The 22,447-nt window shown below is 61.8% G+C and overlaps 2 protein-coding genes across 2 annotated transcripts; both read left to right on the forward strand.

Moving 5' to 3' along the window:
• Positions 1–1,113: 1,113 nt before the first annotated feature.
• On the forward strand, positions 1,114–3,110 carry LOC144258230 (nucleotidyltransferase MB21D2-like). Its single transcript, XM_077806635.1, has 3 exons — positions 1,114–1,306; positions 1,591–2,381; positions 2,424–3,110. The coding sequence occupies exons 1-3, from the start codon at positions 1,114–1,116 to the stop codon at positions 3,108–3,110; spliced, it is 1,671 nt and encodes a 556-aa protein (XP_077662761.1).
• Positions 3,111–8,712: 5,602 nt separating this feature from the next.
• Positions 8,713–19,728, forward strand: FGF11 (fibroblast growth factor 11). The gene is made up of 5 exons (XM_077806601.1): positions 8,713–8,905; positions 15,380–15,490; positions 16,455–16,558; positions 19,111–19,309; positions 19,613–19,728. Exons 1-5 carry the CDS (start codon positions 8,713–8,715, stop codon positions 19,726–19,728), a joined length of 723 nt encoding a protein of 240 aa, XP_077662727.1.
• Positions 19,729–22,447: the final 2,719 nt, after the last annotated feature.

A 22,447-nucleotide genomic window follows, 5' to 3' on the forward strand; every position in this document is an offset into this window, starting at 1 on the left:
CCCTCATTCCCGACCCGCAGCCCCCCCCAGCCCAGCCCCACCAGTGCCCTCCAATCCCGACCTGCAGCCCCCCCAGCCTAGCCCTGTCAGTGCCCCCCAATCCTGACCTACAGCCCCCCCACAGCCCAGCCCCGCCGGTGCCCCCCAATCCTGACCCGCAGCCCCCACAGCCCAGCCCTGCCAGTGCCACTCACTCCCGACCCGCAGCCCCTCCCCAGCCCAGCCCCGCCGGTGCCCCTCACTCCCGACCCACAGCCCCTCCCTAGCCCAGCCCCGCTCCGCCAGTGCCCCTCACTCCCGACCCACAGCCCCCCCACAGCCCAGCCACATCGGTGCACCCCACTCCCGACCCACAGCCCCGCCCCAGCCCCGCCGGTGCCCCCCACTCCCGACCCCCAGCCCCCCCACAGCTGAGCCCCGCCGGTGCCCCCCAATCCTGACCCGCAGCCCCCACAGCCCAGCCCTGCCGGTGCCACTCACTCCCAACACACAGCCCCCCCCCAGCCCAGCCCTGCCGGTGCTCCCCACTCCCGACCTTCATCCCCCTGCTGCCCCAGCCCTGTCCCCCGCATCTCTGCCAGTGCCCCTCACTCCCAGTGCATGGGGAGGGGGGTCTGGAGAAGGCTGGGAGGAGGGGAGATGTGGGGGTGGGCCCCGCTTATAGGGCAATGGGCGACGGGGAGGGGCTGACTGGGACAGCAGGTCGAGGAAGGGGGCTGTGGCAAGGGGGCAGCTACTGACGAGGGGAGTTCGTGGCGGGGGATGACCTTGCTAATGACCATGGGGGGCAGGTTATGGGCATAGAAGAGAGGGCAGATTACACCTGGGTGCGGATGGGGTCAGGATATGGGGTTGGGTGGGGGGGCAGGTTATGGAGTAGGGGGGACTGGGGGCAGGATACAGGGGAAGGGGCAGGTTATGGGGGAGCGGCTTTGGGGCACCTGGGTGCAGATGGAGCGTGGGGGGCTAGGTTGGAGGGTCAGGTTATGGGGTGGGGAGGGGCAGTTTCAGGAGGGGTCCAGTCTAGCAGTGCAATGGGAGAGAAAGGTGGGACCCCTCCCTGGCGCCCCTCCTTTTACCCCCTTCCCCTTATCCCCCTGCCCGTGCAGGGTCATGACCTCCCCAGAGTGGGGCTCTGTCCCCCGCCCGGCCCAGCCCCTCACGGACCTGGATTTCCACTCGGGGGCCCGGATCGCTGAACTCAACCAGCTGGTCCAGGAGCTCAGCAAGCGGACGGCACGGGACCCAGGCGTCCGGGCCACCCAGGAGCTGGTGGTGCTCAAGGACTTTGTGTTCTCCTTGCTGGGTGAGTGCTGGGAGCCCGGACGCCTGGGTTCTCTCCCCGGCTCTGGGCAGGGAGTGGGGGCTGGTGGGTTAGAGCAAGGGTGGGCTGGGAGCCAGGACTCCTGGGTTCTCTCCCCGGCTCTGGGAGGGGAGTGGGGGCTGGTGGGTTAGAGTGGAAGTGGGGCTGGGAGCCAGGACTCCTGGGTTCTCTCCTGAACTCTGAGGCTATGGTGGTTGGATGCAGATGAGTCAACCCGGACTCCTGGGTTCCTTTTTTTCCTAGCCCCTCGTCCTTTCTCCCGCCAGGTCTGGTGCAGCAGCTGGACGGGAGGCTCCCGTTGGCCAACGAGTACCTCCTCCTCTCCGGCGGGGCCCGCCAGGGCACGGTGGACATGGACCCAGGCGTCCTGGGCCGCTCGGCCCCGGGGGCCGACTACGATGCCGACTACACCCTCCTGGTGCCCGTCCTCCAGGCCCGCGGCTGCCCCGTCACTCTGGACATGTGCCGGTGCCCGCCGGGCCACGCCTGGCTGGCGCTAGGCCCCTTCGGGCCCGAGGCTTGCCACCGCTGGGCCGACTGCTGCCGTGACCATGGCGGCGAGGCCTACCTGGCCCCAGGCCTGGTCTCGGCCTGGTTCTCCCAGGCCTTGGGCGCCGTGGCCGACAGGGTCCGGGCTGCCCCGTGCCGAGGGGGGCCGGTGATGGAGCGGGTGGCCGGCCACGGGGGCCTCGTCACCCTGCTCCTGAGCCACGGCACGGTGCGGGCGCTGTACGACGTGGTGCCCGTGGTGGCCTTCCAGGGGTGGCCGGCGGTGGCCCAGGAGTGGCTGGGCCGCAGCCATTTCTGGGACGGCAAGCTGAGGGAGGAGGACGTGGCCGGGGGCTTCTACCTCCTGCCCGGCTCGGGCCCAGCTTGGCGTGAGGCCTCGGGCCCGGTGGAGGCCTCGGGCCCGGCTTGGCGTGAGGCCTCGGGCCCGGTGGAGGCCTCGGGCCCGGCTTGGCGTGAGGCCTCGGGCCCGGTGGAGGCCTCGGGCCCGGCTTGGCGTGAGGCCTCGGGCCCGGCTGGACGGGAGGCCTCGGGCCCGGCTGGGCGGGAGGCCTCGGGCCCGGCTGGGCGGGAGGCTTCGGGCCCGGTGGAGGCTTCGGGCCCGGTGGAGGCCTCGGGCCCGGCTTGGCGTGAGGCCTCGGGCCCGGTGGAGGCCTCGGGCCCGGCTTGGCGTGAGGCCTCGGGCCCGGTGGAGGCCTCGGGCCCGGCTTGGCGTGAGGCCTCGGGCCCGGTGGAGGCCTCGGGCCCGGCTTGGCGTGAGGCCTCGGGCCCGGTGGAGGCCTCGGGCCCGGCTGGGCGGGAGGCCTCGGGCCCGGCTTGGCGTGAGGCCTCGGGCCTCGCTTGGCGTCTGTCCTTCTCCCGGAGCGAGCTCCATCTCAAGAAGGCCGTGCCGCCCCCGCTGCTCCAGGCCTACCGGGCCGCCCGGGCCGCCCTCGGCGGGGCCTGGGGCGGCCGGGCGGGGCCCTACCACCTCTGGACCCTGGTGCTCTGGGCCTGCGAGCGCCTGCCCGCCCGCTACCTGGGCCGGGAGGAGAACGCGGCCCATTGCCTGCTGGGCCTGCTGGACGACATGGCCGCCGGCCTCGGGGCCGGGGCCGGTCCCCACTACTTCCTGCCCGGCTACGACAGGCTGGCGGGGGTCCCGGAGCCGGGCCTGGCCCGCGCGGTGGCTGCCGTCAGGGGGGACCCGGCGGGGCACCTGCGGGAAGCGGTGGAGAGGGTCAAGATGGCCGCCAAGTTGGGCAGGGGGCTGGACGCGGGGGCCGAGGCTGAGGAGTAGGGGTGGGGTGTCATATCATCTCCCTCTGCTCCGGGAAGGGAGTGGGGTCTAGGGGTTAGAGCAGGTGGGCCGGGCGCCAGGACTCCTGGGTTCTCTCCCCAGCGCTGGAAGGGGAGTGGGGTCTAGGGGTTAGAGCAGTGGGGGACTGGGAGCCAGGACTCCTGGGTTCTCTCCCTGGCTCTGGGAGGGGAGCAGGGGAAGCGGGTCTGGGAGCCAGGACTCCTGGGTTCTCTGTATTCCCACTCTCTTCAGGGTTTGGAGGTTGCCTGACTCCTCCTGTCATGAAAATCCACGTTTCCCAGACAGTTCAGGGCTACTAAGACTTTATCGTGGGCTACTCATACATATATATATGTGTTTTGGTACCATTTAAATGTGCCAAAAAGAGTCCGGAATTGGGGGGAGGGGGGAACTGATCCAAGAGAACCCCAAAATGAAGGTATTGTCGGGGGCCTTTGGATCTATTTGATTGCAGGGGTGACAGCATTTTTGGGGTGAGCATCAGACCCGGGGGGGGGGTGTCTTGTAACATGTGGGAGCTGTCCGATGGGGGAACCTCGATATTTTGCGGGAGCTGTCATGGGAAACCGGACGGGGACCCCAGAATTATAGGGGGTCGGATGCATTCAGTTCTTTTCAGTGGCCTGTGAGCCCCAAAATATCAGCTGGATATTTCCGCTGAGAGTTTGATCCCCTGTTTTGTGGGGGAGCGTTGGCGGCTGGAAAATTGGGGCGTTGGGTACCGATGGGCAGTGAACCCCAAATGAGGGGCTATTGAATCTTTCCACTGGGCCCCCAAAATCAGTACTGTGGGGGTGAACAGCTGGGCTGTTCCCCTGAAAAGTTTGGGGTTCTCTGGAGTTTAGCGGCGTAGGGTAGGCTGCGGCCCCGGTCAAGTGCCCCCCCTCCCGTTAAATGTGGGGGCCCAGAGCGATTTGGTAGATGGGGGCTTGCGGGAAGGTCAGTGATTTTCCGGGTAGTTCTTCGTCCCTCTGTCCTTTTGGGGGACAGCGGGGTGTGTGTTGTCCCTGATGGAGGGGATGGGCCGATGGGTGGGGGGCATGAGGGGGTATCTCTGGGAATTGGGATGCCAGCGGCGTCTGCAAATCGGGGCCCCCCAGGCCTGCGCGGGAACGAGATGTTTCCTTTTTTGTAGATAATAAAAAATAAATTGGAAGGCACTGGGTGGGCCGGTGTATTACGCTGCCCCCCTGCCGGGTGTGGGGGGCGGGAGCTGGGCTGGGCTAGCAGGGGCTGTGGGTCGGGAGTGAGGGGCACCGGCAGAGCCCTGAGTCTCCCACTATCCCATGAGCCCCAGGGCCCATAGCCTGGCAATCAGGGTGAAGCCAGTGGCGGGGTGGGGGGTGGATTACGACCCTGATCCGCTTATAGCTTCTGGCCTTGCCTCTCTCCGGCTTGGCCAATGAAGCGGCCGAATTTGCATATGCAGATCAGGATACCAATTAGCTCCGGTTTCAAGACGGAGCCAGAAAGGTCGGTTTCAAGGCTCCCCCTCCTCCCCCAACGGACGGGCCTGGCAGAGGGCGCTCTCCGCCTTTCCACACACACACACACACCCCCCCTGGGCCGGCAGCGGTGAGTCTGGCTGAGTCGTCATCCTCAATCGCACTTTTCACCCATAATCGCTAAAGCCCATCTGGATTTTCTCCGGAAAGTCGGGCCCTGATCCCCGGCGTCCGGGCAGGATCCCCGCGGGGGCGACGCCACCATTTGTCCTGAAATCCCTGGCCCGGCCCAGGCCCGGTTCTGCTTCGGTTCCTGTACTTGGCAAATATCGCTGTTAAACAGCTCCCCAGAGGTGGGCGCATCTCGGCGCCGGGCGAGGGGTCCCTTGGGTCACCAGCCACCCAGCTCCAGAGGTGGGCGCATCTCGGCGCCGGGCGAGGGGTCCCCGGGTCACCAGCCGCCCCACCCCAGAGCTGGCTGCATCTCGGCACTGGGCAAGGGGTCCTTGGGTCACTGCCCCGCCCCAGAGCTGGCTGCATCTCAACGCCGGGCAAGGGGTCCCCGGGTAACCAGCCGCCCCGCCCCAGAGGTGGCCGCATCTCAGCGTGTGTGTGTTGTCTCTGGTGACAAGGCAGGGTTGTGTGTGTCATTTCCCAGCACCAATCCAGCCCCAGACACCCCTAGTGGGACAGTTAACCCCGATCTACCCCCATGGCCACCAGTTGGGCCAAGGGGAGGGACCACCTCTGGGGCGGGGCGACCGGTGACCCAAGGACCCCTTGCCCAGTGCCGAGATGCGGCCACCTCTGGGGCGGGGCAGCCGGTGACCCAAGGACCCCTTGCCCAGGGCCGAGATGCGGCCACCTCTGGGGCGGGGCCCTGGCCAGCTGGCAATGGCAGGGAGCCCTGGGGGTGCAGAGTGAGCCTGATGAAAATTTGATGCAAGGGGTGCGCCCATCGATTGCCTCTGCCCCGGACGCCTGGGTTCTCTCCCCAGCTCTGGGAGGGGAGCGGGGACTGGTGGGTTAGAGGAGGTGGGGCTGGGAGCCAGGACTCCTGGGTTCTTTGGCTGCTGTGTGACTCGGTTTCCCCCAGGGGCCTAGCCGCCCAGCTGCGACGTCTCGTTCCCCCTTTTCTCAGGCTGTGACTCCCTGACTGACGCCCCCCTCCCGCACCGAGCTGGCGCTGCCCGCCCCCCCGCAACCCCCCCCCCCCCCTGCGCTGCGCTGCCGGTGCCGGCAGGTGGCTAAAAATACCGCTGCAAAATACAACCTTGAGCGCCCGTCCCCGCAAACCAGCGGAGCGATGCGCCCCCCCCTTCTGCGCCTCCCCCCCCCCGCTGCCAGCCCGATCTCCCCCCTCCCCTCAGTTTCCCACCTCCCTCTATTCCTCTTCCCCTCCCCCCATGTGCGCCCCCCCCACAGCTCCTTCCTCCTCCCCCGTCTTTCAGTGATGCCCCCCCCCGCGCCCCTCCTCGGGCCCTGGAGCCCTGCTCAACAAGATGCTAGATCCTGCCTCAGTGGAGGGGGCTGGGAGCCAGGACTCCTGGGTTCTCTCCCTGGCTCTGGGAGGGGAGCGGGGGCTGGTGGGTTAGAGCGGGGGGGGGGAGCCAGGACTCCTGGGTTCTCTCCCCAGCTCTGGGAGGGGAGTGGGGGCTGGTGGGTTAGAGCGGGGGGGGGCTGGGAGCCAGGACTCCTGGGTTCTCTCCTTGGCTCTGGGAGGGGAGCGGGGGCTGGTGGTTAGAGCAGGGGGGGCTGGGAGCCAGGACTCCTGGGTTCTCTCCTTGGCTCTGGGAGGGGAGCGGGGGCTGGTGGTTAGAGCAGGGGGTCTGGGAGTCAGGACACCTGGGTTCTCTCCCTGCCTCTGGGGCCAACTCCTGCCACTAGCGCGTGAGCCGGCCCCCCCTCACCCCCCCCCCTTGCCGCCGCCCGGGGGGGTTTTTTCCAGCCAGGCAGCAGCCGAGCGAACCCGGCAAATGTCACCCTTCGCCGCCGGGGCTCGGGCGGGGGGCGGGGGGGGGAGACGGGCCTGTGTCACCAGCCATGCCCCCCCCCCGGCCGCTGGAGCGAGGAGATTTAATGAGCGGGGGAGGGAGGAGTGGGAGAGGCGAGCGGGGTGGGTTGGGGGGGGCTGAATAATTTCCCCCCCCCATCACGAGGCACCACCCTGTGATTGGATAAAACTTTCCCCGGGGGGGGGGGCTGTCAGAGGCTCCCTGCTTCAGCCCCCCACCTCCTCCCGTCACCTTTGGGGTACTTTCTGAGATGGGCTCCCTGGCCCTGCTCTAAGCCCCAGGGTCCCCTTTGAGCGAGCGACCCCCCCCCCCATCACAGCCCACAGCGGTAAAGAGCCATCTGGGCTGGGGGGGGCTGCGGGTCGGGAGTGAGGGGCACCGGCAGGGCTGGGGGGGGCAGGGTTGGGTTAGCACCTCAGCCCCCCTCAATCCTGCCTCCTTCAGGGCAGGACAAACACCCCCAAATATGAGCAGGTGGGAAAGGTTTGGGGGTAACTGGCTTCCGATCCTACAGTTGTGGGGGGAGCTCAGGGATTCCCCCAGCCCAGAAATTCCTCTGCTAGGCTGTTTGGGTTCATTGGCTATTTTTTGTGGGGTGAAAGCAGACTCCCCAAAACCTGGAGCTCCCCCTTCCTGCTTCCTAGAGCAGGGGGAACCCCAATCATTCTACTGCCATTTCCTGCTGAACTGGGGGGGCAGGGAGCCATGGCTGTTTGGGGGGTCCAGCATCACCCCGCTTCAGACACCCCTTTCCCTTCTCATCTCTGGGGGGAGGCCACAGGGAGTCCCCTGGCCTCAGCCAGCCTGGGGGGTCGAGCAGCCCCCCTCTTCTAGACTGGAACTGAGCTAGCTTTGACGGGGAGAAACGGGGGGTGCCCCAATCCTGAGCTAGACTAGGGGAGGGGATCCCCCAATACTAGGGTGGTGGGAAGGGGGTCCCCCAATACTGAGCTAGACTAGGGGAGGGATCCCCCAATACTAGGGTGGTGGGAAGGGGGTCCCCCAATACTGAGTTAGACTAGGGGAGGGATCCCCCAATACTAGGGTGGTGGGAAGCGGGTCTCCCAATACTGAGCTAGCTTTGAGGGGGAAGCTCAGGGGGTCCCCAGGACTCAGCTAGACTAGGGGATGGGGTCCCCCAATGCTAAACTCGTCTGGGGGGGCCCTGGAATTGAGCCATTCCTTGGGGCAGGCAAGGCATGGGGAATTCCCCTCCTGCTCCCACCAGCTGTAGGTTCCCCAAGTGTGTTTGGGGGGACCCACAGGTTCCCGTGTGACATTGTGTGTGTATGTGTGTGTGTGTTTTCTTTCTCCATCCCTTTCTCTCTCTCTCCATCCCCGCCCTTCTCCCATCCCTCCATCCCTCCCCTCCGCTTCGCCGCTTCTCCACACACACAGCCATCCACGAATTAACCTCGCCGGCTGAAGGACAACCGGGATTGTGTAGCGCGCTGTGTGTGTCTGGGGGGGGGGGACACCCCCCAGCCCCCTTTCTCCGCAGCCCAGCGGAGGGAGGAATAAAAGAAGTTCGATCTCCAGGAATCTCGCCCCGTCTTTCTCTCCACCAGCTCGTTAATTTCTGGTGCCGACCCAGCTCCGGGACGGTGCGTGATTTTCGGAGCCCGCGTCCGCGCTGATTTCTCCGGGCTGCCGCGCTCCTGGAAATTTCTGTGCGGGGGGCAGCAGGTTTGGACGGCGGGAGACGGGTCGGGGGGGCCCAAATCCGGACCGCCGGTCTCTTTGGAAGGGAATCGATTTTGCCGAGGCCGAGCGGGGTTCTGTTCTCTCGTCCCCGGACCTTGACTGTACCTTGAGCAAGAAATTTGCACCGGGACCAAAAAAGAAGTGACTACCCCTGGTTGGGGCAGGGAGGCGGGGAGACGCTTGGATTTATTACCCGCTCCGTGTCCCCCGTCCCCCCGTCTTCCCGCACGCCCTCGGCCGATCTGCTGGAAAGGGGAGAAAGAAACCAGCGACCCCCCCGGGTCATTCACCCCTCGCCGGATTAACCTCGGTGGGGAGAGGAGGGGTGGGTATAATCCCCCCCTTCCATGGCTTGGCTCTTCTGGGGGATGAGCACGGCGTGAAACCCGCGAGCGGGACACCGGCCGGCGGGGGACCATGGCGGCCCTGGCCAGCTCCTTGATCCGGCAGAAACGGGAGATCCGGGAACCCGTCGCCAGCCGGCCCGTGGCCGCCCAGAGGAAGGTCTGTCCCCGCGGCACCAAGTCCCTCTGCCAAAAGCAGCTGCTCATTTTAATCTCCAAAGTCCGGCTCTGCGGCGGGCGGAAAGGCCGGCTGGAAAAAACACCCGGTGAGTGATATCCGAGGGGGGGGGGCGGGCGCACGAGGAGCTGGGGAGGGGCGCGTGGGCCCTATAGTGCTGTAACGGCCTGGTTACAGGTGTGGTACAATGCTTGGGCTATTTCCTGCTCGTGCCCAGGCTGCAATGCCTGGTGCTAACAGCAGGAGGCGCTGTGAGAGGTCGATTGTGCAATATATGGCCTATATTGTCCAGCTTTCCTTGCAATTCCAGGTGCCAACAGCAGGGGGCGGTGTAACAGGTCCGATCATGCACTGTAATGCATATATTGCCCATCTTTCCTTGCAATGCCTGGTTCTAACAGCAGGGGGCACTGTGACCGGTCCGTCATGCAATATGCTTCATATATTGACCGTCTTTCCTTGCAGTGGCACCATGAACCAATATTATTTATGAACCGCCACTCAGGGGAGGTGATAAGGGGGGTGTTTTGCCCAGGTTAGATGTTCATATGGACTGGTCAATATTGGGTAATAATGCCTGCCCACCCCCCAGTGAGCACAAAGAGTGTTCTCTTCCTCAGATAAATAAACCCCACTGATTCTTGGGTTTAAAACCACAGTAGGGTCAATATGGACTGGTCCATATAGGACTTTATTGCGCCCCATTGGATGAAACATGTATTGATGTTATGCCATTCCCTCAGAGATGTACATGCTGTGTGGTGTCGTTGGTTTTCAGTCACACTGATGTTCTATATGGACTGGTCTATATGGGGCTAGAGCGGGCCCCGTTCCTCTCTCTGCTACTGCAAGATCAGGGTCAATGGAGCTCAGGACTCCCCAGCTCTGGGAAGGGATTGGGGTCTGATGGGAGCAGGGGCTGGGAGGCAGGACGCCTGGGTTCTCTCCCTGGCTCTGGGAGGGGAGTGGAGGCTAATGGTTAGAGCAGGGGCGGCTGGGAGGCAGAACTCCTGGCTTCTCTCCCTAATCCCCTGTTGGTCGAAACCGCCACTGATGAAATCAATGAAATCAATCAATTTCGGCCTTAATTTGGGTTTCAAACCTGGCGGCGTTTATATGGACCGGTCTGTATCGAGCTTTAGCCCCCCCCGCTGCCCACAATGCACCATTTCCCCTTGGCTAGACCAGTCCTGGGGATTCTCCGGGCAGGGGGGTCCATGAGGGGCGGGAGCTGCCGTGATATTGGGGAACCAGCCCAAGCCCCATCGTGGCTGACCAGGATGGGGAGGGGAGAGGGGTCCCGAACCCAAAGGATTGGACCCAGGAGTCTGGGTGGCGGGGACCCAGGGGGCAGAAGTGTAATAAAACCCTCCTGCTCGCTCGCTCTTCCCCTGCCCTTCGGCCTTTCCCTCCATTGCCTCATTCTTCCTTTCTTTCCCTTTCTTCACGTCTTCTTCCGTTCCCTCTTTCCCCAGCCCCTTTCCGGCCATCCCTACCCTCCACCTGGGTCAAAGTTGACCTCATTTCGCTTTCAGGGCCCGAGGGGAGACTTCCCCACCCCCCGCCCTGAATATTTTGGGAGGTTCGCGCTTTCCTGTCGGGGGGGGCACCATCTCCCCCTGAACCCCGAGTCCCCATTCTCTGGCCCCCCGAGCCAGCCAGTCGCTGCCCTGGGGCCAGATGGGAGCCGGCGCCCCCTAGAGGGCAAAGGGCGCAGGGAAGGGTCCATATTGGGACCGTGAGGCCTGGCTTCAATTCCAGAGCCGCCTCCTCCCCGCCCGCCCCCACCCCATCCTCCTGCTGCATCCGCAGCATTTCTTACCCCCCCCCGCCCCTCTGCTTTCCCCCCCTCCCCCCCCACTCCCCGCGGTTACTATGAGGCCCTGCTGGGCCCGGTGCCACCTTGGCCTTGGGCCAGCACCTCGTTCTCCTCCCGCGTCCTTGCTGCTGGCAACGGAGGCGTTTGTGGCCACCAGCCAAGCCCCATGTGCTCCGCAGTGACCCAGGAGTCCGGGAGCTGCCCCACCCCCGCCCCAGCCCTGCCGGTGCCCCCCACTCCCGACCCCCAGCCCCCTGCTAGCCCAACCTGGGGGGTCCCACACCCCTCCTGTGATTTCTGTCCCTCGCTGAATCCCATTTGCCGAGCTGGGCGGTGGGAGCCCCAGTGATTTTTCTCCCCCTATCCCAGCCACTAACCCTTTGCACTGCCAGGCAGCGTGGGCACATTAAAATAAATTAAAGTCATTTACATAAATTTGCATTCATTAAGGGGCGCAGGGCATTGTGGGAGCACAGCTGGATGGGGGAGCAAAGTAGCTCAAGGGGCATTTAGGAGCCCGCTGCTATGAAATGAGAGGATGGATCATTATCCAGGGAAATTCACTGCCGGTGCCCCTCACTCCCAACCCGCAGCCCCCTGCTAGCCCAGCCCTGCCCCCCCAGCCTTGTCAGTGCCCCTCACTCCTGGCCCGCAGCCCCACAGCTCCTGGGGGCAGAGGCCGGGGCACTGGGGCGAGGCTGGGAGGGCGAGGGGGGGCCTGGAGCAGGGCCAGGCCCTGGGGCGGCCAAGGTGACGTGAGCACTTAGTGGAATTACAGCGTGGCCGGGTGCAATCGGGCATTGCGGGGGCGGGGGGGAAGAGAAAGGAAGGGGGGGAATACACACACACACACGTGTGTGCACAGAGCATGTGGACGGGCGGGCCCACACAGCAAGCACATGCGGACAGGCGTGCACACACGGAGAACACACACGGACAAGCATGCCACACACACAACCGGGCCAGAGCGCTTCCATTTAGGCCAGGTGCTGGGTTATGAATTATATAAACCCAGCCCATTAAGACGTCCCTTTGCGTTTGACTCACTCCAGCGGCCCGTGCGGGCTCGGGGCCAGGACACCTGGGTTCTGTCCCCAACTCTGGGAGGGGAATGGGGGCTGGTGGGTTACAGCAGGGCGTGCTGGGAGCCAGGACTCCTGGGTTCTCTCCCCAGGCATGAGACAAGCCAGGCCCAACGCTCCATGTTCCTGTTTCCCAGCTGGCGAAAGGCCAGTGGGAGGGTCTCGTGCACGCCCCCCTGTGGGGCAGGAGTCTGTGGTGGGAGCCCAGATGGGGGCAGGGGATTCGGTGGGCCGGTTTCCACCATCATCCTGGCATAACCTGCCCCGGAGGGGAGGGGCTGTGCCGGTGAAACCCAAATCAGTCCTCCCAGGTCTCCTCCTGGTGATTCCCCGCCCCACGTCCCCGCCTTGCACGGGGGTGTCTTCTCGTGAGCCTCCTGCCAGCTCCCCCATTGGGCGGGGCTTCCCGCACCAGTCACGGGTGGATCCCTCGCTCAGGGACCCCCCACCCACACACGCAGCGCCATCGACCCTTTGCTCGCTGCCAGGAGGCAAATCATTTGTGCTGCATCTACCGTGTAATGTGTTGCCATAAATCAACCCGGCGGGGGCACCAGGGGGTCAGCTGGGAAGAGACGGGAAGGGGGCTGGGGGAGAGAAGCTGAGGCGGGTGTGGGCTGTGTCTGAACTAAACACAACCCGGTAACGCGCCCTGGGGTATCGACACCCGGGCGCTGGAGCGCGCCACGCAGCCCGCAGATGCACACACACGCAGGCTGCGTGTTCCTCATACGTGCCAAAGACACCCCTCCCCTGCTGTGTGTACACACACACCCACGCTCAGAGTCACACCGGCCCGCGGCCCCGTACACCCCCCCCAGGCGGCCGTCCGCGCGCCTCCCGGGTACACACACGCCCGTCCGCGCTCGCCAAACCACGCAACCCCACCCACTGCACGCCTCGACCCCGCACAGACGCACAGAGAACGACCAACAGCCAGACGCACAGCTACACACAAAGCCTCTGCGACATACACACAACACAATTCTGACCCAGCGGGGGAGGGGGGGAGCCAGGACTCCTGGGTTCTCTCTCTGACTCTGGGAGGGGACTGGGGTCTAGTGGGTCAGGGCAGGGGCTGGGAGCCAGGACTCCTGGGTTCTCTCCCCAGCTCAGGGAGGGGAGTGGGGGCTGGTGGGTCAGAGCAGGGGGGGCTGGGAGCCAGGACTCCTGGGTTCTCTCTCTGACTCTGGGAGGGGACTGGGGTCTAGTGGGTCAGGGCAGGGGGCTGGGAGCCAGGACTCCTGGGTTCTCTCCTGGGCTCTGGCCCTTGCGAGGTGAGGGTCAGTGGAGGCCTGCGGGATTCTGGGCTAAGAGGGGCAGGAGAGAGGCAACAAATTATGATGCATTTTTCATTTTTCTGCCAGCCGCTGCCTGTCTGGGTCCCACGGGGGGCCCTGTCAGAGCTAATTTCACTTCAAAGAAACACAAACAATCCACCTCCCAGCGCACGCGGCCTCTGCCAGGGACCGGGGGCGGTGGCGGAGTGGGGCCTAGTGGTGAGAGCAGGGCAAGCTGCCAGTCAGGACTCCTGGGTTCCCTCCCTGGCTCTGGGATGGGAGTGGGGGCTGGTGGGTTAGAGCAGGGGGGGCTGGGAGCCAGGACTCCTGGGTTCTCGCCCTGGCTCTGTCCCAAACCCTCTGTGTGACCCTGAGCAAGTCACATCAGGTCCCCGTGCCTCAGCTTCCCCCTCCTGATGTGCGTTCAGAGAACGGCCTCCCCCGAAAAGCAGCATCTGACAGCCAAAATTCCTACAGAGTATGAAGAAAAATTATTGTATTTCACTGTTGGTCTATCGCCTCCCACCCCCGTATCTAGGCGCTTGTTTCATTTCTACTATCCCCAGATACCCCCTCTATCTATCTATCTGTCTGTCTGTCTATCTATCCCCAGACACCCCCTCTATCTATCTATCTACCTATCTATCCCCATCCACCCGCTCTGTCTGTCTGTCTGTCTCTCTGTCTATCCCCATCCACCCCCTCTGTCTGTCTGTCTATCTATCTATCTATCTATCCATCTATCCCCATCCACCCCCTCTGTCTATCTATCTTTCTATCCCCATCCACCCTCTCTGTCTGTCTGTCTGTCTATCCATCCATCCCCATCCACCCCCTCTGTCTGTCTGTCTATCTATCTATCTATCCATCCCCATCCACCCCCTCTGTCTGTCTGTCTATCTATCTATCCCCATCCACCCCCTCTGTCTGTCTATCTATCTATCTGTCTATCCATCCATCCCCATCCACCCCCTCTGTCTGTCTGTCTATCTATCCATCCCCATCCACCCCCTCTGTCTGTCTGTCTATCTATCTATCTATCCATCCCCATCCACCCCCTCTGTCTGTCTGTCTATCTATCCATCCCCATCCACCCCCTCTGTCTGTCTGTCTGTCTGTCTGTCTATCTATCTATCCCCATCCACCCCCTCTGTCTGTCTGTCTGTCTGTCTATCTATCCCCATCCACCCCCTCTGTCTGTCTATCTATCTATCTATCTACCTATCCCCATCCACCCCCTCTATCTATCTATCTCTCTATCCATCCCCATCCACCCCCTCTATCTATCTATCTATCTATCCCCAGACACCTCCTCTTTTTGACCGGGGAATTTGCTCAGCTTTTCAGATAAGAGTTTATATTTCCTGTCTGATAGCTACAGAGACTTTCTCTAACAAACTTTTTCATCTGGAATATCTTTAGTTTCTCACATTTAACAAGTCAGGAAGTTTTTTGTTTGTTTTTTTTCATATGCAAACGATGTAAAATGGCTGATAATTTCCCGGCCTTCACAAAGGTTTTGGTTTGGTTTTGCCTGGGCATTTCCTCAGTTTTTGTGTGACACTCCTCGTTTTGATGTAGTGATTTATTGTGACCGATATTTTGTCAACATTCACAAAGTTTTTGGTTCGGAATTGCCTTAGTTTTTCGTATAGAAGTTTATATTTATTGATAGTGGTACTTCCTCGGCCTTAACAAAGTGTGTTGTTGAATTTCCTTTCTTTTTCTTCTGAGCATCTGTATTTATTGATTTTAAATTACTGCTATTTTCCAACAACGTGGTTTTCTCTGGGGATTTTCTTTGCTTTTCCTGTGAAATTTTATAGTCACTGATATTTAGGCAACATTCACAGGGGTTTATGATTTGGCACCAGCATGTCTGACAAAAGATTGTATTTATTGATTAAAAACTACAGACATTTTCGGACTCTTAGCAAAGCTTTAGTTTGAATATTGTCTTAGATTTTCTTATGAAACTCTCTTTATAGATACTTTCTCCGTCTTACCAAAGAGTTGTTTCTTATAATTGCTTTAGTTTTTTCATGCAAAAGACTGTATTTATTGATTTGAAACGACGGATACTTTCTCCATCCTCGCAAAGTTTTTGTTTGGGAATTTCCTTGGATTTTTTTATAACAATCTCTTTATTGCTTTGAAATTACTGATACTTTCGCAGTCTTGCCGAAGATTTGTTTGGGAGTTGCTTTCGGTTTTTTATACAAAATTCGGTATGTCCAGAGTTAAAAGTTCCTGGTGCTTTTGTTTAGCCTTAAGGAAGGTAATCAGGGAGGGCTTCCTCCTAGCCAGTGGATAATCTATTCTCTGTCCTCCCTTCGGTCCCCCGCCTCCACATCCCTCCATCCATCCTGCGGGCGGCACAGAGCCGCAGCTGAAGGGCATCGTGACCAAGCTTCTCTGCAGACATGGTTTCTACCTCCGGATGCACCCAGACGGCGCCATCGACGGGACAAAGGAAGACACCAACAGCTTCAGTGAGTGATGCCCGGGCAAGGCCGAGGGGTTATGCAGGGCTAGGCCAGTTGGGGGACCTCCCAAGTGGCAGGGAATGGAGTGGGGTGCTTGGGGGGGGGCTGTACTGCAGGACGCACTGTACTGCGGAGGGCAGAGGGGGATCCCTATTTCCCAGCCCTCCCACACCACCTTTCCCCTCTAGGGAGCACCGGGAAGGGGATTGGCTGGCTCAGGGAGGCCGGGAATGGGGCAGAGCCCTGACCCCTCTAGGGGGCGCCAGGTCCCATCCGGCCCCAGGGTGGGGACTGGCTGGCTCAGGGGGGCAGGGAATGGGACATGGGGCCTGTCCCCTCTAGGGGGCACTGGCTCCCATCTGGACCCAGGGCAGGACTGGCTGGCTCAGGGGGGCAGGGAATGGGACACAGGGCCTGTCCCCTCTAGGGGGCGCCAGGTCCCATCTGGCCCCAGGGTGGGGACTGGCTGGCTCAGGGGGTCAGGGAATGGGGCCCGGGGCCTGTCCCCGCTAGAGGGCAGCACATTGTGTGCATAGAGGAGATGGGTAAATCCTGCCTTGACCTAATCCCACCCACCCCCCTCTGGCTCCAGCTGTCTCCAATCAGGGAGAGTCCTGAATATTCATCTGGGATTGCAAAGAAGGGGATTAACGTCGAGAAGGGATGACAGGGGAGGAAAAATAAATCCGTCTCTAAAGAGGAATGAGGGAGGGGGAGGAGTCGTGGGGAAGAACCCAGGAGTCCAGGCTCCAGGCAGAGCTTCTGCAAAATCGGGCAGTGGGGATCGGAGTCGGCGTCCCCTAGAGGGGATGGGCCCCTGCCCCATTCCCCGCCCCCTGTGAGCCAGCCAGTCCCCACCCTGGGGCCAGATGGGAGCTGGTGCCCCCGAGAGGGGACAGGCCCCGTGTCCCATTCCCACCTGCTGTTTGTGCCAGGGCTGATGCCTTGCTATCTGTCTCGTCTCCCCCAGCTCTCTTTAACCTGATCCCCGTGGGACTGCGCGTGGTCGCCATCCAGGGCACCAAGTCGGGGCAGTATATCGCCATGAACGCAGAGGGCTACCTCTATACCTCCGTGAGTGTCATTCCCCCCGGCCCTCCCTCTTGACTAAACCGACCGTTGGTGTGAGCGGTGGGATCTCAGGGTTGTGTATGTGCCCTGGGTCCCAGAGGGGTGGAGTTGCCAATAGGGGGCACGATCATCTCTCTTCCAGCAGGGGGTGCTGCTTGCAGGGTGGGGCTAGTGGTGGGTCGTGACAGTGCGTCCCCAGGGAGGCAGCTCGGAGATCCATTGGTGTGAGCAGTGGGATCGCTGGGTGAGCCCTGGAGGAACAGGCTGGTCAGGGCTAACAGGGGTGTAGTATCCTCTCTCTGCCAGTAGGGGGGCCACCCCTGCCCCCCCCAGTCCGAACCCCTGTCTCCCAAACAGAGAGTCCCACTGTGCTGGGGGCAGGTGCGGGGACGCAGAACCTGGCATGCCAGCTATCCCCGCCCCCGCGGAACAGCCCCCCACTTTGCCCCACGTGGGGTGCTCTGGGATAGCAATGCCCCCTCCTAACTCTGCCCCACACAATCCTCTTCTTCAGGCCCCATGGTACCTTCCTCCCCTTGAAGTATCCTTCCCCCCACCATGCTGTGTTAAATTTAGCAGCTGGTCTGATTTTTAGGGAACCCCTGGGAGAGACCAAGAAAATCCCCACCTGCGACCGGGAAGAGAGAGGGCTTACGCCACCAGCCTCCCCCCTACGCTGTTCTGTCTGTCCATCCCCCGGAGCATGTCTGTCTGGACATGTCTTTCTGACACGCTTTCCCTGTCGCTCTCCATCGCATTTCTCCCACCACGCCCCTGCCTCTCCCCAGCCACGATGCGCTGTGGAGGGCGGCAAAAGCTGGGGAGCGGGCCAGGGCCCGCGCTGAGCTTTCATTGTGGGCAGGGAGTAGCGTGAGGGGAGAGAAAGCAATGGTGAACGGGGCGCCATGACACCGACAGGGAAAGTAACAGTGAACGCGGCGCTGATTGTGAAAATAATGGTGAACGCGGCGCTGATTGTGAAAATAATGGTGAACGCGGCGCTGATAGTGAAAATAATGGTGAACGTGCTGCTGATAGTGAAAATAACGGTGAAAGTGGTGCTGATAGTGAAAATAACGGTGAAAGTGGTGCTGATAGTGAAAATAACGGTGAATGCGGTGCTGATAGTGAAAATAACGGTGAATGCGGTGCTGATCGTGAAAATAACGGTGAATGCGGTGCTGATCGTGAAAATAACAGTGAACGTGGTGCTGACAGGGAAAATAATAGTGAAAGTGGTGCTGATAGTGAAAATAATGGTGAAAGTGGTGCTGATAGTGAAAACAACAGTGAACGTGGTGCTGACAGGGAAAATAATGGTGAATGCGGTGCTGATCGTGAAAATAACGGTGAACGTGGCCATGGTAGTGAAGATAATGGTGAACGTGACACTGACAGGGAAAATAGCATCCATCCCCAAAGCTCCGCTTCTATCCAGCCAGCCAGTCCCATACACCCCATCTACCTAATTATCCGTCCGGGCCCATACGTGCCCTCCCCGTCCATTCATCTGTTCTTTCTCTCTCCCCATACACCCCTCTTTTCTTTCTCTGAAATCGCTCCCCCTTCCTCCTGCGTCTCTCTCACACACAGACAGACTGTGTAATTCACAACCCCTCAAATCCGGCCACCCACAATGGCTCCCAACTGGCTGCCCCCCAGGTTGGGGGCAGCCAGCTCGAGCCCTCTCTCCAGCCCGTGGAATATTCATGTCACTGCCCCCGACCTGGCCCCCCCCCCCCCACACACACACACGGCAGCCCCCCACTGCAGCCCGGGCACCCCAACTCAGCCAAGACACTTGGACCCTGGCCCCAGGCCTAATGCCCCTAGCTGGGGTCAGAGTAGCCCAGAGCTTGCTTTTGAGGGCAGCAGGGGGTGCTCTCCTCTGGAAGTCAGTGCTGGGCCCAATGCCCCAGGGCGGCACTGTGGGGCAGGGAGCGGGGCGGGGGGCTCAGCAGGGGGCGCTCTCCCCTGGCGGGACAGGGCTGGCCCCAGGGCAGCGCTAGGGGGTGCTGTGGGTCAGGGAGCAGGGCGGGGGGCTCAGCAGGGAGCCCACTCCCCTGGCAGGTAGGGCTGGCCCCATGGGGCACTAAGGGGCGCTGTGGGGCAGGGAGCCAGGCGGGGGGGCTCAGCAGGGGGCGCACTCCACTGGCAGGCAGGGCTGGCCCCTTGGGGCACTAGGGGGCGCTGTGCTGGAGGGAAAGGGGTGGGGGACTCAGCAGGGGGCGCTCTCCCTTGGCAGACAGGGTGGCGCTCGGAGGCGCTGTGGGGCAGGGAGCGGGGAGGGGGCTCAGCAGGGGGCCCTGGTGACTCAGCCCCCGTCTCAAGTTGCCACCCAGGCCGGTCTTGACTATTAAAACGCCCCTGGCTCCTTTCCCGGGATTCGGGACTGGGAACCCAGGCGTCCGAGCCCTGTCGCCTCCCGGCTGAAAGACCAGAGCGGGCACTGCCCTCTACTGCCCACAGTTGGTAATTACACCCCCCCCACCACAGAGACCTTCCTTCCTTCCTTTCTCGCTCACCCCTTTTCTCTCCCTCCCTTCCTCTCCCAGGCTCACTTCACCGCCGAGTGCCGGTTTAAGGAGTGTGTCTTCGAGAATTACTACGTCATGTATTCCTCCACCCTGTACCGCCAGCGCGAATCCGGCCGCTCCTGGTATCTGGGCATCAACAAAGAAGGCCAGCCTATGAAGGGAAACCGAGTCAAGAAGACCAAAGCTGCCGCCCACTTCCTGCCCAAGCTATTGGAAGGTGAGCAGGGCAGCAGGGACGATGGGGTGGTGTCTAGAGGAAGCAATTGGGGATGGAAAATACAGACACCCCCCGCCACTCCAGTGCCCCTCCAACCAGGCACATGGATCCTCCTTCCCACCTCTGGCCCGGGCACGCTGCCCGGATACACAACCCCTCCCTTCCCAACTGTTCTGTGCCGTGCAAACTTCTGCCACCCCCATGTGACCCGTCTTTCTGGGGTGGTAGGGTGGCTGGGGCAGCCAATCCCGTGCTATCCCTCACTTCCCCCTCCTCTGTGTGTCTCTCTCTCCTTCCTCACAGTGGCCATGTACCGTGAACCGTCGCTCCATAACGTGGTGGACCCCTCGGCACCCCAGAAATCAGACGAGGCCGGCGCCCCCAGCAAAGAGACAGCCAAGCCCTGCAAGGCGACGTAACCCCAAGGTCGGGGAGGGGTTTCGGCACCGCTCCAGCCACGCCCCTCCCTTGCATGTCTGCCCCCTTCTGCTCAGGACGCCTGCCTACCTGCATTCAACCTCTGGACCTCAGAAGAAGAAAAAATGCCATCGAGGGTGTGATACCCTTTGCCATCACCGGGGGACGACGTTGCCCTGCTGGAGAAATATTTAGGGGTTTGCGTGTGTGTGTGTATATATATATATATATATATGGTCTTCCATGCCAGCTGAGAGCATGATTCCCTGTTTGGCCAACAGGTGGTGACATTGGGAAAGGTTCTGATCTATGCCAGCTTCCTATGGAGCAATAAGGGCGCGATGCCTTTTTCGACCAGCGGAGGGCGACGTTGGGAAAGCGTCGGATTGCCGCAATAAGGGCACGATGCCTTTTTCCGCCAGCGGAGGGCGACGTTGGGAAAGCGTCGGATTGCCGCATTAAGGGCGCGATGCCTTTTTCGACCAGCGGAGGGCGACGTTGGGAAAGCGTCGGATTGCCGCAATAAGGGTGCGATGCCTTTTCCCGCCAGCGGAGGGCGACGTTGGGAAAGCGTCGGATTGCCGCAATAAGGGCGCGATGCCTTTTCCCGCCAGCGGAGGGCGACGTTGGGAAAGCGTCGGATTGCCGCATTAAGGGCGCGATGCCTTTTCCCGCCAGCGGAGGGCGACGTTGGGAAAGCGTCGGATTGCCGCATTAAGGGCGCGATGCCTTTTTTCGCCAGCGGAGGGCGACGTTGGGAAAGCGTCGGATTGCCGCAATAAGGGCGCGATGCCTTTTTCCGCCAGCGGAGGGCGACGTTGGGAAAGCGTCGGATTGCCGCAATAAGGGCGCGATGCCTTTTCCCGCCAGCCGAGGGCGACGTTGGGAAAGCGTCGGATTGCCGCAATAAGGGCGCGATGCCTTTTCCCGCCAGCCGAGGGCGACGTTGGGAAAGCGTCGGATTGCCGCAATAAGGGTGCGATGCCTTTTCCCGCCAGCCGAGGGCGACGTTGGGAAAGCGTCGGATTGCCGCAATAAGGGCGCGATGCCTTTTTCCGCCAGCGGAGGGCGACGTTGGGAAAGCGTCGGATTGCCGCAATAAGGGCGCGATGCCTTTTCCCGCCAGCCAAGGGCGACGTTGGGAAAGCGTCGGATTGCCGCAATAAGGGCGCGATGCCTTTTTTCGCCAGCGGAGGGCGACGTTGGGAAAGCGTCGGATTGCCGCAATAAGGGCGCGATGCCTTTTCCCGCCAGCCGAGGGCGACGTTGGGAAATCGCCCCCGGGCTTGAGACCACCGAGTGGCGACGCGGTCACTTTGGGAGAGACTATAATATACGCCATTTTCCCTTGCAATAAAAAGACAGCCTGTTCCTCTTTCCCACCAGCAGGTGGTGATGTTGTCACCCCAGGGGGAAAAGACGCTTCCACCCTCTAGCTGATACCCTTTCTCCCCACTAGGTGGCAACATTGTCACAGCAGGAGAGAGTGTTCTAGACAGCACCTTCTCCGGCACACGCCAGGGCGTCGTACCTTCTTCGACCACCGGGGGGTGACATTGTCACCAGGGGCGGGGGAAGAGAGCCATCTGTGCCGGATTTCTTCGCCGTTTCGGTGGAAATGAGAAGCCAATCCGGGGGAGGGGAAGGGAGAGGCAACAGGAAACTCCGCCCCTTTTCCCCACCAGCCCCTCCCCCTCCAACATGCCAAATTCTGTCGGATGCAGCCCTGCAATAACAGGAGACAAAGCCAGTCAAGAGGAATCTGGATCCAGACTCCAGGACAATCTGGGCGGGGGGGAGGGTATATGTGGGGGGCGGGTTCTATGCTTGATGGACACCTGTTCTATTTTATTGCTTACTGGTGGGGGGAATATTGCAGGGGGGGGTCAAAGCCATTTTCTGTTCCCCTTAGGGCAGGCCTTGGCCTAGGAGACTTTTAATTATCTGAATTGGGTCCCCTGGCATGTGTGTTGCCTACCTCCCAGAGCCAGGGAGAGAACCCAGGAGTCCGGGCTTCCAGCGCCCCCACCCCGCCCACTCTAACCCATCAGCCCCACTCCCCTCCCAGAGCCGGGAATGGAACCCAGGAGTCCTGCCTCCCAGTTCCCCCTCCCCCTGCTCTCACCATCAGCCCCACTCCCCTCCCAGAGCCAGGGAGAGAACCCAGGAGTCCGGGCTCTCAGTTCCCCCTCCCTCTGCTCTCACCACCAGACCCCACTCCCCTCCCAGAGCCAGAGAGAGAACCCAGGAGTCCTGGCTCCCAGTTCCCCCTCCCTCTGCTCTCACCACCAGACCCCACTCCCCTCCCAGAGCCAGGGAGAGAACCCAGGAGTCCTGGCTCCCAATTCTCCCTGGCCCCACCCCGCCTCTAATCAACAGATCCTGCACTCCTCCCAGTGTTGGTGACGGAACCCAGGAGTCCGGATTCCCAGCCCACCCATCCCCCACTCCTGCTATAACCCACTCCACCCCATTCCCTTCCTAACGTCAGGACTCCTGGGTCCTCTCCCCAGCTCTGGGAAGGGAGTGGGGGCTGGTGCTTTAGAGCCAGGGGACTGGGAGCCAGGACACCTGGGTTCCCACCTCAGCTCTGGGAGGGGAGTGGGGTCTGGTGGGTCGGAGGGGGGGCTGGGAGCCAGGACTCCTGGGTTCCCTCCCCGGTTTAATATTTTCCCAGCCATGATGGGAGGAGAGTCACCTGGCTACACCCCGCTAGCCAGT

Source organism: Eretmochelys imbricata, chromosome 28, assembly GCF_965152235.1.
Source record: "Eretmochelys imbricata isolate rEreImb1 chromosome 28, rEreImb1.hap1, whole genome shotgun sequence".
Lineage (NCBI taxonomy): Eukaryota > Metazoa > Chordata > Testudines > Cheloniidae > Eretmochelys > Eretmochelys imbricata.